At 34.6% G+C, this 16,048-nt stretch overlaps 2 protein-coding genes across 9 annotated transcripts in view; both read left to right on the top strand.

The window, feature by feature from the left end:
• Window positions 1–3,994, top strand: part of Oat (Ornithine aminotransferase precursor) — a 30,552-nt gene extending 26,558 nt beyond the window's left edge. For both annotated transcript variants that reach the window (XM_068388303.1, XM_068388302.1), the window contains exons 8-9: window positions 154–313; window positions 2,739–3,994. In XM_068388303.1, coding sequence (XP_068244404.1) covers window positions 154–313; window positions 2,739–2,899 — 321 coding nt within the window. In that variant the 3' untranslated portion in view covers window positions 2,900–3,994. The remainder of the gene's footprint in view (window positions 1–153; window positions 314–2,738) is intronic.
• An 11,103-nt stretch (window positions 3,995–15,097) lies between these two features.
• Window positions 15,098–16,048, top strand: part of ninaC (STKc_myosinIII_N_like and MYSc_Myo21 domain-containing protein ninaC) — a 186,670-nt gene continuing 185,719 nt past the window's right edge. For 6 of the 7 annotated variants that reach the window (XM_068388292.1, XM_068388298.1, XM_068388295.1 and 3 more), the window contains exons 1-2: window positions 15,148–15,283; window positions 15,458–15,780. The gene's annotated coding sequence lies outside the window, so the exon portion shown is untranslated. Of the gene's footprint in view, window positions 15,284–15,457; window positions 15,781–16,048 lie in introns of all 7 variants that reach the window. The other variant, XM_068388291.1, reaches the window with a different exon arrangement.

The following is a 16,048-nucleotide window of genomic DNA, read 5'->3' as shown; positions in this document are numbered from 1 at the left end:
TTTATCACTGCATCTATCAAACTGACAGTGCTTGTTGGAAAGACGTTAAAAAACAAAACTACCAAGTACAGTATATTCAGTTTATTATAAAATGATTAGCTTTATTCTGGTATATTCATATGAAAAAGATTTTTTGATTTTCAACTTCACCAGGTTGGAATGGCAGCACTAAGAGTACTGGAAGAAGAAAAGCTCGCTGAGAACGCTCAAAAGATGGGTTCACTTTTACGATCAGAGATCGGCAAGCTTCCAAAAGACGTGGTGTCTATTGTGAGGGGAAAGGGTCTGCTCAATGCCATCGTTATTAATGAGAGTAAGAGATTCTTTTGAAATCATATTTTAGTGGGATTTGGGGTACTATGAACCAGAATCAAACTCTACTTATTTTCTACGTATTAAACTTTCTACACGCCTACAATCGAATACATTCACTTATAATAATTCATAGTTTTAGCTTCAATAGTACCAACTTCAATACTAATTTTATAGATCTGCTACTACGTCTATATTTTACATAGGGAACATATGAAAACACAACTTGATGTCCACCTAAATTAATGAAGCTAATTGTTACCAATCCTCAGTCCAATAAACTTACTACTAAATTTATACTTACTTTGCAAACAAACATAAACAAAAATAGTTATCAAAACCCCACAATATTGTTTTTCACTGAATGTAGAATCCTTATAACTGGTTATGACTTCATATATAAACAATTCGCATCACAATAATCACTATATTAATGAAGGTCCGTGCAAGTACTACCACTAAAGATTTATGGGGTCCTTTGACTGGCCAAACAGTACTACATTGGATCCTCTTTTCTGGTTATGGCTAATTTTCCCTTTGCCTACACATACACCGAATAGTCTGGTCTATTCTTTACAGATCTTCCTCTGTCCTCATACACATGACAACACTGTGATTATCAAATAATTCTTCTTCACCCAAGGGGTTAACTACTGCACTGTAATTGTTCAGTGTCCACTTTCCTCTTGGTAAGGGTAGAAGAGACTCTCTAGCTATGGTAAGCAGTTCTTCTAGGAGGACATTCCAAAATCAAACAATTGTTCTTTAGTCTTGGGTAGTGCCATAGCCTCTGTACCATGGTCTTCCACTGTCTTGGGTTAGAGTTCTCTTGCTCGAGGGTACACTCGAGCACACTATTTTATCTTATTTCTCTTCCTCTTGTTTTGTTAAAGTATTTATAGTTTATTTAGGAAATATTTATTTTAATATTGTTACTGTAATTAAGATATTTTATTTTTCTTGTTTCCTTTCCTCACTGGGCTATTTTCCCTGTTAGAGCCCCTTGGCTTATAGCATCCTGCTTTTCCAACTAGGGTTGTAGCTTAGCAAGTAATGATATTAATAATATTATTATTAATCACTTGTGTATCCTTCTTAACATATGTTGCTGCAACACCCACCGGGTTTAGTAACTTTTAAAAACGGCCAATAAAGGTCTATATATATTGCACTAATTTTCTTATATCTGAGTGACAGGCATGAGTTGCATCCTGGAATGTTTCAGCAATATTTATATGGTCCACAGTCCACCAGCACATTCCTTGTAGATATTCACCTCACACTGCTCTCTGTAATGTAACCTTCCTTACAAAAGCACCTGAAGTTTCCCAAATACTAGGGTGCACAAGCCACCTAGTCCACACAAATAAGTTTTGGTGTCACAAAAGTAGGGAAATGGAAGTGAAGTAACCCATAACAGTGAATCAGCTTAACATTCTCGAAAAAGAAGACTAGAATTATAAGAATAGGCAAATGGGTGGTGGAAAGAAAGAAAGGAAAAAACTATTGCAATATGTTGTAGTTCGTTAGTATAAGGTTGATCTTTTGATTTTACCAAATATGTGTTTCAAGATTGTTAACATAAGCTCAGTCAAGGAAAGAAAGAGCACAATAATTGAAAATTGGGAACAGCCGATTATTTTAAAGAAATATTAATGCAGTGATCATTGAAACAATCAAATTGTACTAAATTATAAATGGTATAACTACTGATATAACCAAAATATTGTTTAAAACTACAATAGTGATTTGAACTTGATAAAAGTTGATAATTTTACCAGACTTTGGTCTGTTTGTTTTAATCCTGATGGAAATGTCAATGGACCGAACATAGGATTTGGCTATTTCATTGGGCACAGTTGACAATGTCGGAGTCAGTCTTAGATCCTACTTATCACTATCTTTTGAAGACTAAACAAATCAAAATACTAAGAAAATATGGTTACTTTGGCTCTGTATAAGGATGCGTGTAAGCCTGTGTTACCATGGGATAGTACTCTTCATTATATACTTTGCATTGCTTTTGCAAGCAACTCCGTATTAGGATAAAATCTAGTCATAAGTTTTCTGTTTTGAAAACTACTTGTGGTGTTTACATTTAGTAATAAAATTTACTACTTCATTTCAGTTTCACTCAATTTCCTATTAGATTTACAGGAAGTTTTCATATAAATGCTAAAGGGAGGTGTATTTTTTTCGTGTCAAAATTACACAATCAAATCCTGATTTGTTTAGTAGGCTACCTCCATGCCCATTATACCTTCCGAAAGTTAATTCTAATTGAACATATTCATAGATTCCTTCTTGGATTTTTTTATTACATGAAAAATACAGGCAACAGAGGTATAATTTTATTTAGAAGGTAAAGGACATAAACAAGTTAATTTTATTTTCAAAACCCATTAATATTTCTTTTAATTTCACAGGGTATGATGCATGGGAAGTCTGTATTCGCCTGAAAGAAAATGGTCTCTTGGCCAAACCTACCCACGGGGACATTATTCGCTTTGCTCCACCTCTCGTCATCACAGAAGAGCAGATGCAAGAGTGCATTAAAATAATTAAGGATACCATACTCTCATTCTAGACCCATCGTGCCAGAGAGAGTTCTTTGGAGAGCCTATCTTTTGAGTTGAGAATCAGTTGACTCTCCTGCCATCTCTCTAAAAGGATATACTTATAGTATATATATTTTTCTACAATGTCCTTTCTTTGTGTCATGTGTAAGTGTTTAATATCTTCCACAAATCATTCTAGCTCAGATATTTGATGAATTAAGAATTATGATAGAGGTATATTTTAACAATATTTAGCATTCAATTTTATATATACCAGAAACACAACAGAACTTTTATTTTTTTTACTATATATTACTAGTTTGAGTAATACTAAAGCATTTTACAGCATTTATAATTTCTGTATTTAGGAAGGCTTTTCTTGCAAACTGATAACCATAATTCCAAGTTCACATACACTGAGTTATTCCCTTGCACAATTAGGATGGTTAATACTTTGTTTCCCTTTTCATCATGTAAATGATGCATTCCTACGGCATTTACTGTGTTTTGTCTTCACAGAAAAGCAGTAAGAAATATAATGGCGCTTTTAGGCAGGTATTGACACACAAGTTGGTTTTGGTAAAACATTAAATCGTAGCAGTTGCTCTGATATCAAATTAATTTCTGGAAAAGACAAGACAGGTGAAACTCAACATGAAAAGTTCATGCGTCTACCGTTGTTGTACGTGGCTATACATCTCACTTATGTAGGCTACATGTCATCATCAGTCTTTGGCTTAAAACTGTTCAAGTTTTGATGATTGATAAATCATTCTTTTAAAGTTTGACGCTTTAATTTGTTGTACAAAAAAAGAATTGATTACTTTTGCCAGACTCTAAACTGCTACCCTTGCTCTGTTGTGAAACGATGTACAGTAATGTAATTTTTTAAAGTATTCAACACACTTTACTGTAATATATGTATGGATGACGTTCTATTTTGTCCGACTGAAATATTTGTGTAATAGTTTTATTCTCTCTATCTACAAACTTTCAAAAGCTGATCTTGGTGCTGCTTAGTTGAAGTTCTGGACACTTCCAGTATTTTGTTTTAAACATGTTAAAAGTGAGAGATTTATTTGTATTTACTTGATTGTTCATTAAACTATTGCATTTATTTAGTACATGCCTACTTTTATTATAAATTATATGACTACATCCTTTCTAATACACCATGGTCAATAGAATTGTCTGTTTCCAACAGGTGCTCGAAATTTTTAGACAACATTGAGCCATGATAACTGAATGGTAATAGTCAGGGCTAGAGTTACAACGACCATAATCACCCATTACAGCAACATCACCATTTCTCAAAAGAAAAGAGAACTTATGGCTATCTTGCAATAAATAGAAAATAACTTAGAGCTAGAAAATCAGCTGTGTTTGCAAAGAAAAATTATGGAAAAATACCAAGTGGGTCTATACCTCTTAGAGTACAACACAATACTTTGCAATTCCTTTTATTGTTTGTCTTCAGGTCAGCACCGATGCTTTGCTTTTCCAACTATGCCTCCTCATTCTTGTGAATTGTCTTTGTAACTTCCCTTTTACTTGTTTATTTTCTCTGAATTTTGTTTTCACTTCCTTTAATATATACTTTAAGTCTCTTCTCTGAAAAGCATCTTTCTATCCATCTATGTAATGCTACTTTTTCCTCAAGGAAGGTAGGTAGGTAGTAGGTTGGCCAAAGCACCAGCCACCCATTTAGATACTTCCATGAGAGAGTTATTGGGTCCTTTTGACTGGCCAATCAGTACTACATTGGACCCCTCTCTCGGGTTACGGCTCATTTGTTCTTTGCCGACACATACACCGAATAGTCTGGCATTTTCTTTACACAATCTCCTCTTTTCTCATACACTTGACAACACCGAAATTACCAAACAATTCTTCTTATTCTTAAGAGGTTAACTACTGCACAACAATTGTCCAGTGGCTACTTTCCTATTGGTAAGGGTAAAAGAGAGACTAGCTATGGTAAGCAGCTCTTCTAGGAGAAGGACACTTCAAAATCAAACCTTCGTTCTCTAGTCTTGGGTAGTGCCATAGCCTCTGTATCATGGTCTTCCACTGTCTTAGGTTAGAGATCTCTTCCTTGAGGGTACACTCGGGCACATTATTCTATCTTGTTTCTCTTCTTCTCACTATTTTGAAGTTTTTATCCTCTTGTTATTTTCAAGTTTTTATAGTTTATGTATGAAAGATTTTTTTTAATGCTATTATTGTTCTTAAACTTCTCTGGTAGTTTTTTCTTACGTCCTTTCCTCATTGGGCTATTTTCGCTGTTGGAGGCCATGGGCTTATAGCATCCAGCTTTTCCAACTAGGGTTGTAGCTTGGCTAGTAATAATAATAATAATAAATGCCTCTTTCCATTCCTTGATAAGGGTCCCTTTCTCTCAAGCATTATGTGGATTTTTTTCCATTTTACTAATAAATTCCCTTTTTAATCTATTGGTCTCTCTTTCGTTAATAAAGGCTTTATTCTCTTTTGTAAAGACCCTAATATCTCTCAAGAAAGCCTTTATTTTTTTCTTTGAAGTTTTATTTCAGATAAGTCAGGTCCTCTCTTTCTTTCTCCCATCTCTTTACAAATAGTTTTGCTTCCTCTATTCTGTGTCTCTGGATGCCTATCTTTCGGTTTTTAGTTCGTATTCAGATATATTTCCATTACAATGTTTGTCCCCTACATAACGTACTTACATATGTATATCTTTAAATTTTTGTTTAAAGAAATTCTTTAGTTTATTTGCAATTGGTAACATCCATTGGCTCACATCACCTGTGAAGACGCCATTGATACAACGTATCTTAACAAACATGAGCGTGATAAGACACAAGCACTCATATTTCTGACTGAAAAGTATCCTTAAAATTCCATTCTTCCCGTATAGGGTCAGTACCACCAGTTCACCTCATACGGTACCTTGTCGTCATGATTTGAGGGCCTTTGTAGCATCCATTTGGTTCCTAGTTGCACTCTTGTTTTAGACTTCTACTTTACTTTGGTTCCCAGTTTCTTCCATCTAGTACATCTTTCAACTTTTATTTAATGATGCAACTGTAGGGTTCCCCCCAATTGCATATCGGAGCTGAATGGCTTCTTCGGCTATATGATTCAAATTCATAAGGCCATATCCAAATCAAGTTTCACTTCCTAGATTCTTCTTAGATTCCTCTTAGTCAGTTTATTTACTTGTATTTGACACTCTAAAAATAAGCTAATCCAATAACCGTCCATTGTAGCACACTTTTTCAGCCCTCTACTTTACTTCGTTTTTTTATTTTTTTTTTATTTCTTCCATCTAGTACATTTTTGAAATTTTATCTTATGATGCAATGTAATATCATGAGTTCTCAGATGTGGTACAATATGCACCAAAAGTAGTGTTACCCGATATCAGTGGTTTTCGTTTGTAAGTCACTAACTGGCAACTCTTACAATCTTCACATTTACATTTCTAATAACACTAGCTTTTAATGACAAAACATTTTGCAACTTCGCTCAGTATTTTTCAATGATAAGATTCTACATAACAAGAGGCTATATTTTCCTTATATATATATACATTTTTACAAAGTGAAATATAAGACTTAATACACAGTGGCAACTCGAAAACAATGTTTGTCCAGTACAAAAATAAAAAAAAGTATGACCACTTTTGCTACATATTGTACAACTGCCTCTGGAATTGGATTAAGAATACTTAATTGATCAGTTAATTGATGAGAATAGCACGATATCAGTAAAGTAGTAGACTACATGTATGCCTCCCTCGCTGTGTTCACATGATTTTACCCCATTATCATGCCATTCTCAAGAAAAGGCAAAAGCAGTTGTCTTCCCTTTACTGTCTTTGGTACGTCAGAAATGAGAAAACCACAGGCAGGGATCTGGCAACACTGTTCGAGTAGTCTCGAACCGCTCGATCATGTAGACAGGGCAGGCCCAGGCTAGATCGGCCCGGACGTGGGTGGGACACGAAGTTCATGCGTTGGCAGTCCATATAAAAACAGATAGTAGACATTAATGAGTTGGTGAGGATTCTTCTTACTGGGAAGAGGGTATGAAAACGATGCTGGATCTGCACGGGAAACACACAAGACTGACAGGATGATGATGGAATGAATGTAGCCCTAAGCCAGAAACCTTCAAGCGAAGACTCCCTGGGAGGGAGTCCGAAGCTGAAGTCTAGGGAAGCTGGCTGTCGCACTTCAATACTGCTAAACCCGACACTTTTTTGACCGTGCATAAATGTTCTTTTCTTAAATGGAGCTCCTCACTGGCCGAGCGCTAGAGGGAGTACACATTTTAGAATATCTGTTGGGAGTAATGTAGTAAGAGTAAGAGTTTGTCGTACTGGTTTATATTTCATCTTCATGAAATCATATTCTTCAGTATAAAACAAACTTAGTTCCCGTTTGGTAAATACAAATAGAGCTTCTATTTCTGAGACATAAAAGATAAAAATTTTTCTCATATATAAACAGTTTCTGATCACTACTCTACCCTTTTTGTCGTATCATATCTATCCTAACGGCAGGTCTGTTCAAAATAAATTTTTTAAGATTGGGTACTTTATTTTGTTCAAGACCAAATAGCCTTAATGTCTAAGTAAGAAATTTTCTTTCGTATATTTCTTGTAATACAAAACTATAAATTCACGATCTTGTTACACGGATTCAGTTTTTTATCTATTTTCATTAATAAAGCGTCAATATGTCTAAGTTTGGAATCTAATTCGTGTATGAATAAAAGAGAGGCTATTATACATTATTTTGTGCTATTTGTCTTCTATGAGAGCTGTTAAATTAAGTTAACAATTAAATGCATAGTAATAAGCAAAAGAAATTATTTTAGCCAGTGATCCAGAGTTAACAGGATTAGACAGAAACAAATTAAATATGATCTCCGTGAAGTAGAGAGGAAGTATGGACTTTGAAGTTGAAATTATCTTGAGATCTGAGGTCACTGTAAATCAGTGGGTAGATAACAATATGCAATGTCAGCAAAGGTCACGTCTATCTGTCTTTTCAAGGATGACTTTTGATCACAAATGAAGAGATCTTTTGATCTTACATAACAGAAACAGCTGTTAAATTTAGCTGCCTCATGAGAGCCAACGTTCAGAGTAGCCTTATTCCGTCCACGCCAGTGATGTAATCGGCTAATCTATCAGAAGACTTTAAAATGTCACCTACTTTCGAAGCCAGTCAAATTCCACCTATCTGTAGCTATCGAGTAGCCTATTACATGCCCAGTGAGCAATAGGAATGAATAATGGCATACTGCATGAAAAGAAGAAGAAAAAAAATTAAAAGCCCTTAATGGAAATTAAAGCCTGGAGGGTTTAACTTTCGTAAGATGTTTTGAATTTCATGTTTTAAATGTATTAATCCGTTTCTAACTGGAAACTCAAAAGGCTCCAGAAATAAGGATCGAAAAATAAATAAGTGAATTGGGAAAACTGACATTACGAAATGGTTAAATTCACATAGCTATTTTTAGTGTGTATACTTTGTATATATATATATATATATATATATATATATATATATATATATATATATATATATATATATATATATATACATATATATATATATGTATATATATATATATATATATATATATATATATATATATATATATATATATATATATATATATATGTGTGTGTGTGTGTGTGTGTAAATATCTCTCTCTCTCTCTCTCTCTCTCTCTCTCTCTCTCTCTCTCTCTCTCTCTCTCTCTCTCTCTCTCTCTCTCTCTCTCTCTCTCTCTCTATATATATATATATATATATATATATATATATATATATATATATATATATACACATGTATGTGTGTAGCCTAAATCTATTTTCCTATGCATATAAGTAGTTTGCGTGAATTTCGAGTAAAACATTTAATTTTTATTACTTTATGCGGTTCCTCCATAAAGTTTCACTGTTCATGCTTCATTTCTTCCATCCTGGTGTCTAGCGTATTTCAACTTTTTCTTCAATGTGCAACTACGGGGTTTTCCCCATTGGACTTTATAAATAAAACAAAATCATGGCTTTGGAAGGGCAGCAATTATAAAAAAAAAATCTTATTTCTTAGTTGTTTATATTATGTATATGCACTAAAATATTTTTGTCCTGAAATCAATTCATATAATTTACGACTTCGTAGAGTTCAACAAAACCACAGATTTCATTTCTAATTATAATAATTTTACTTGAAGGTTGGAGAGGGATTTCCTTTTTTAAATGGTCTTAAGTAACATACAGACCAAAACATACTGGGGAAATATATTTACAGACGACATGTATGCTAGTGTCATGACAGAATTTTAATGAATAGACACATACGCAAACTACTGCGATGAGGATTTGCTCATTTTTAGATACTGTTAAATCCTTAATCGACACCGATTAGTCCATAGAGCCAATGAGGATAAGATATTGTCATAATACTGATGGACTAACCAACAACGATTGCGCAAAGATTCGAAGGAATTTAGCTTAATTTTGTCAAGGGAAGTTAAATATTTTAAGGCATCTTTTGAGATGATTCGTTCTTCCAAGAGAGTGGTCAATATTTCCTTCGTTATTTCCATGCTTGGCTGGAATATCGATTGGGACAACATAGAAAATAACGGCACCTGCACGGTCTTGAAATATCGGTATTAGTTCTAATTTTCTAATTTTTTTTTTTCATTGTTACAAAAAAAAAAAAAGATTTGTGGCCGAAAAAAATGTGTTTTATCCGAAAAATTAGTTCCAGGCAATAACCCGGTTTGGCAGAACAACGTTGAGAGAGAGAGAGAGAGAGAGAGAGAGAGAGAGAGAGAGAGAGAGAGAGAGAGAGAGAGAGAGAGAGAGAGAGAGAGAGAGAAATATATTGGCAATATGTGAACGAAGTAAAGCACTTTCTTAAAGTTTGGAAGCTTCGTCCCGGTTTTACTATAAGGTTGTAATGGCCGAGACGAGAACATTTGTACGTCTTCAAGAATGCAAAACGAAGAAAAGCTCATAACTTAGTCTGTCTCATTCATGGTAGAATAGCCCTTATCGCTAAAGAATTTACGGTTACTTTTTATACAAAGACGCTGTCAGGCTAACGCCATTTATAACGAAAATAGTGACTTCTTGCTAGACGACTCAAGTCATTTTGAAGATTTCCTCATTACTGGCAATTCTATACCCTCAGAAGTTTCACACAAAAAATAGTTGAAATGGTAAAATGATGATAATGCAATCTAAAACTCTATGCTTAGAACAAATTTACCCCTTTCGGGGAAATTTAGTTTGAGCAAGTAGTTAAAAATTCATTTGTGCAGTATGCTATTTACGTTTAAACTAGGACATCACCGATCACGACAGAGGATGGCTGCCATTTAGATTTTAGAGGACAGAAGATTCTCATTAATACATGAAATAAGGATGCTTCTGAAGTGTTCCATAACTGGGTGATATATACTTTTTTTTATTGCAAAGTTCCTACTTTCTCTCAGCTTCTGCTCAGTTGTCCCTCCCTGTTGGATTTAGGCCTACGTATGACTTCAATTGTAAGTTGGATGACAAGAAGATAATCACAAACTAAGAACTCATCAGTAGATGTAATTAAGGAAAGTAAAAATTCTTAAGGAAAAAAATCAAAACTTAACGTTAAGTATTGAATGACATTTTGAGGGGGAAGGGAAATACATGCTTATCAATTATATCTCATTTAATATATTATATCCGTTGTAAAGAAAAAATCCTCTGCCTTATGCTACTAAAAAAAAATAAAAAATAATAAATGAAAATCGTTTAACATTTTGCAAGTATTACTGAGCCACAAATCTAGGAATCCTGTCTGCGATATGTATGCTGCTTTAGCACGCACAAACAAAAGACCGATTTCAAGATTAAAAGTAATTGTTCCAGCGTCCTAGGTTTGGTGAGGTAACAAGAGTTTCATATGCTTTCACAATAATATAGGTTATATGGATTAGTTTAGGTTAGATGTTCAGTCAGGCAGGTCATGGGATATATCGCTGTAATTTCCCTTGCCAAATCTTCGTGCTTTATTTTTGTTATTGCTATCGACCCCTGATCCAAAGGCCACGTCTCGATTTATTAGAGGTAATCTGAACCAGCCAACCAGTTATTCCAGTAACTTTAAACATTATTGTTGGGGGTAATAAGGCAAATATGTTGTTTTTTCCTACCCCCAAAAATCCCGTGTCCTGCTGAGGTGATTTCGACTTTTCGCCATCCAAAATCCACGATTATCCACTGAAGTCTCCCGCCATAATTCGATTGCGACCATAGCCTTAATCGATGGCTAGATTATAATATTGTGTACCAAAAATATGGAATTTATAGTCTTCTTAAAGTCTCCGTATTTAAACTAGGAACTGTACAAGTATTTAACGTTAAACACTAAAAAAAAACTGTAATTTTAGTTAAAATATTCCTTCGATAAGACCACCTACTTTGTACGGAAATGAACGGTATATTCAATACACCATCATGCTTTTAGAAAAACTTACCATAAATCAAGAATTATTATAACAGAGAAACAGGGTTGGCGTATCGTGCCAAAATTTTTCCAAGAGAACTGACAATGAATTTCGAATCTCCTGTAATAGAGAAAAATAAGTGCCGTTATAAGAACGTTTTAGTACTTATAAGAGAGGAAACTTGAAAGGTATAAAAACAAATATCAAATGTGAATCCTGAAAAAAATAAACATTAGAATAAAGATAACATATGAGGAGTGTATGGCGATGTTAGAATAATGGATATAGGCCCAGTAGACTTTCCTTAATTTTAGATAATTATGGATAATGCTTAGAAATTGAGATGGGGATCAGTTAATATAATTAATAAAAAAATCGTAGAAGCGGAATTTTCTAAGGCAAAGGAGTACACATACAGAGGATTCTTGGACCATAAGTGGTATGCTAATGGTTTGGTTGAGTTAAATACGAGGAGAAAACGCGTTGAGATATCTTCTCTGGTCGCTGATAGAACAAGTAAGAAAATGTGCTGTTTTGAAACTGTTCAGGCATATGGAGAGTAGTGAAAGGGATTAGATCTGTTCAAATGGTGTAGGATTTGGAAGTCCTAGGAAAGAGGAAACGTAGAAGTGTAGCACATTGAAGGTAACTCAATAACTTCATTCTTTTAATACTGACCTCAGGTACTTGTAGGCTAGTCCAGAAATTTGTGATTAGAAAATCAGCCGTTAAAAATTAAACGACACATTTCAGTCAAAGCAAATTCTAATTATAGATATTTCGAAGTTTATTTTATTCGTAACATTTTAACTAATCAACATGAAATAGAACAGCTATGTCAATCCTTTTTGAAGATGTATGGAATTCAATAAACTCCCAGAATTCCCGTGTACAAGCTAGCTACTCCTAACTGTTACTCGAGATGAGATGCGAGAATTAGGCCAGTGAAGCCAAACAAAGGATCTAAATGAATCTACAAACCTAAGGGAAGCCAAACTGGTACGTATATCCATAGCCAAACTCATAATGAACTTAAACAACAATGTTTTTCTATATTTAAGGGCGTCATCATAATGCACCAGCTAGCGCCCTCTTGCCTCCGACTGCAGAGGTCTAACAGGAAATGTCTCTTCTTTAAATATTGTAGGTTTCATTTGACTATGTTTGGTAACTACGTGTAACAGGTTTACGTATATCTCCTGCCACATCACTTGCATCTCATAGTGAAACACACTCTCTCTCTCTCTCTCTCTCTCTCTCTCTCTCTCTCTCTCTCTCTCTCTCTCTCTCTCTCTCTCTCTCTCTCTCTCTCTCTCTCTCTAAGCAATAATGATGGAAGTTAAGGTTTTGCATATTTTGCAAATATTTCCAGCTTTACTTTTTCCGAAGGAAATCTTCCACTAAATTATCAGAGAGTAATCGCATTACGAGCACTTCATTCAACACACCTCCTTTAATACTAATAAGACTAATGTACAAATAAGAGAAGATAAAGAAATATAATGACTTAATTTCATTCCAAATACTCTTCAAAGCTTCACGACCAGCTTCCAACAGATGTAACGGGATTGGGAACAAACATCTGAGGTAGGTAAGAAGGAACTGTGGACGGTAGAATCACCTGCAGGTGGGGGGTGGGGGTGTCTGTCTGTAGGAGTCTTTTGATAAGGAGAGAAAGGGTATAAATGTTAGATCATTGAGGGTACTCCTCGAAATGCAGAAAAAAAAGCAAATATCAGGAGAAATAAGCCAATTACACAAAATAATTAACGGCAATGTTAACAATCTCCTTATTAAAGTTACCGGAATAAACTAAGACACAAGAGACACACAAACAGATCGCGTTCATGGAGTACGATATTCTCCACTGAAAACCGTCACAAGATGGACAGATATCAAAATTATGAATGATAGGATTTAGGCTTATTCAGAACGAGCAAGCGCATTCACTAACATGTGCCTTCTCTTTTTTTGTGTGTGTGAAAATTGTTTATTAGGAAAAGGAGTGATAATGAGAGTAACAGGAATTAAGAGAAATTCTAAAGGCTATATTAAGGTGAAAGAGATTACAAGAATATAATTTCATTGGAGGAAAAATAAAGACTGATTTCGGAAAGCCGTTATCTAATATAATAAACCTTTCGGGACGAAAGAGTGAAATGAGGCTGTCTAAGCATTTTTTGAAGACTCGGGAAGAGCATTTTGGCTTCAATCCGATGACAGCAGAAGTATGGTTTCGTCGAGGATTAACCTAGAATGCGATTAAGCGGATTTTAAAGAAATTTCTCTGGAAATAGATATTTGATTGCTGCGGATACTCCGTTGAAGGAGGATAGTGCCACTAGTGTGTAGGCGTTACTTAAAAGTCTTTGCAGAGTGCTTTCTGGCCATATCTGCACTTACTACTACCGCCTTGCTGTCCTCTTAATGCAATGTGGAGTTTCTCACGTTGCACACGGGCCCCGAATGGCCTCTCAGACTTCAATACTGGGGTTTATGGCCCTAGTAGGCCTACATATATTTAGTCTATGTTCTTGTCTTGGATATTGCTTTGAGAAAAATAGGGAAATATGGGGGTTGATCAAAACTTGTTCTGCATTTTTGTACTAAGAAAGCTATGTCAAATTTTAACGATGTCAAGTATTCATCTGTTTAATACTGGCTAAACGTAGAAAAGCCGTAGCCTACTCCTCTAGCACCACAGTTGGGTAAAGGGTTTCTCAAGTACAGTACGTTGGTTTAAGTAGGAGATAAAATCTTAGTTAAATTAAGAAAAAAAATAATGATGTATGTAAAATCCCCAGAATAAAATGGTTTCTATAATCTGTATCCATGTAAATTAAATATCTAGTGATAAAACATTTGACTTATTGTTTCTAAATCTAGTAACTGCAATTACTGAAATAGTGATGCTTTCATATAAACCATTTTATCTAACAAATGTCTGGAAAATGTAAATTACCAAGGATAATGTGTTAATTTTCTGTTTGTTCGTTCGTAGGTGGGGCGATCGTAAACGAACAGGAAAATTAATATATAACAGCAAATGACCAGCAATTCTGAACCAAAATGAAGTGTGGTAGCTGGCAGATTTAATGCTAATGATTCCAGATACGTTATGTACTGCACGTATTTAATCTGATAAAGTATGCTTAACAATTTTTAATAATTTACTGAAAACAAAATATCCGAGAAGAAAACGAAATGGTGATTAAACAATGAGTGAGGTAATGATGAGCTTGGTGTAGCCTACTTGGATTTACAGCTATTGAGTTGCCTAATTGATGTCATCTGTCAGTTTTTATTTTAATTTTAATTTTCAGATTTATTACTGACACGAAAATACGGAACTTATTGTCATTCAAGTTTCCATGAGGTAGAATCACATGGAATTTTCGGCGGTAAAGAAAATGGGTGAAGAAAACTGAAGTGAGCAGCAGTATGTCACCTTTCACACGTAAGCTGAAGTAATTTTTTAACAAGCTTACAGAAGTTCGAAGTCCAGTGAATTGCACCGGTTTTCTCTCAACTTATTGCTTTTCCATTCATTTACAGTCTCTTGCAAACTTTAGATACTATATCCTTTTGATTTTCACACATTACTTTTAGTACTTGTAAAGAACAGTTAGAAGTTTATTTCCCAAATTCTCTATTTACTCTGTAGATTATAATATCAGAAGTGGCAACTTGCCTAACCTGGCAAGAGTAATCGAGTACAAAACACGGAAGCCATCTAGTGGCGGGAAAGAGAAGCCAATCTTTGAAATGTTCTTTTAGTATCTACTGACGGTCACGTCTGGTAATACAGTTTATGGAGACAGTTTCAGTCGACTAGTCTTTTTACCGTTTTGTTTTGTTTTTGGTGTGTTTGTGAAGTGTTAAATGATAATCATTGACGAGTTTTATATGTGGAATGGGTAGGCTACATGGATTATCCTGAACAATATTTAATTAAAGGAATTGTTTGAAAATTTTGAGTTCTAAAACTGAAAAAATATCAAATATTTTAATTTCATTCAGAAAAAAAAAACAGACGTCGTAAAACAAATAGAAAATTTATGAAGTATTTTTCTGTTTTTCTTTTTTTTTAGTGAGAATACATGTGGACACGTAAGTTTAGGTTACAAGAAGGCCATAGGCCGATTGATTGAAATCAGTCATCGTGGGCATGCCTTTCACGCTTTTGAGGGACATATAAAATCAAGAACTTTCAGCTAAGATTATTAAAGAAAGTGGTAAAGAAGAACAACTCTATGCCTTGAGAGAATAGAGGTGTTGCTGCGGCAAGAGAAAGAAGCCACAAAAGATCTTACTATTTTTTCCTCACATCGTCCTGGATGACCAGCCGGTTGGATATTTTGATGTCTGCTCGGATGTAAAGTCTTACTGGCAAATTTCTAGTCTTCTAAAGTGGGTAAGTGCCTTGGATAGTCACTGAAACTTTTATATCAGTCACAGCCTTTCTGTTAGGCTAGCCTGTGTGGGAACTTGAGCCAACAATGTAACTCATTAAAATTTTTTTCTCCTCTTTTCTCGTTGAGTTTGTCTGAGATGTCTGTCAAACATTTGGGAATCATTTCTAAGACTACTTGGAATTTTGTTTGAATCAAAATCCTTAAGAGAACATCAACTAGTTTACATGGACTCATCATTGGTGGGTTAGGTTAGTTAGCTTAAAAACC

This window comes from Palaemon carinicauda, chromosome 15 (assembly GCF_036898095.1).
Source record: "Palaemon carinicauda isolate YSFRI2023 chromosome 15, ASM3689809v2, whole genome shotgun sequence".
NCBI lineage: Eukaryota > Metazoa > Arthropoda > Malacostraca > Decapoda > Palaemonidae > Palaemon > Palaemon carinicauda.
Note: the sequence above shows the minus strand (reverse complement) of the source record. Positions and strands in the feature narration are given on the sequence as shown.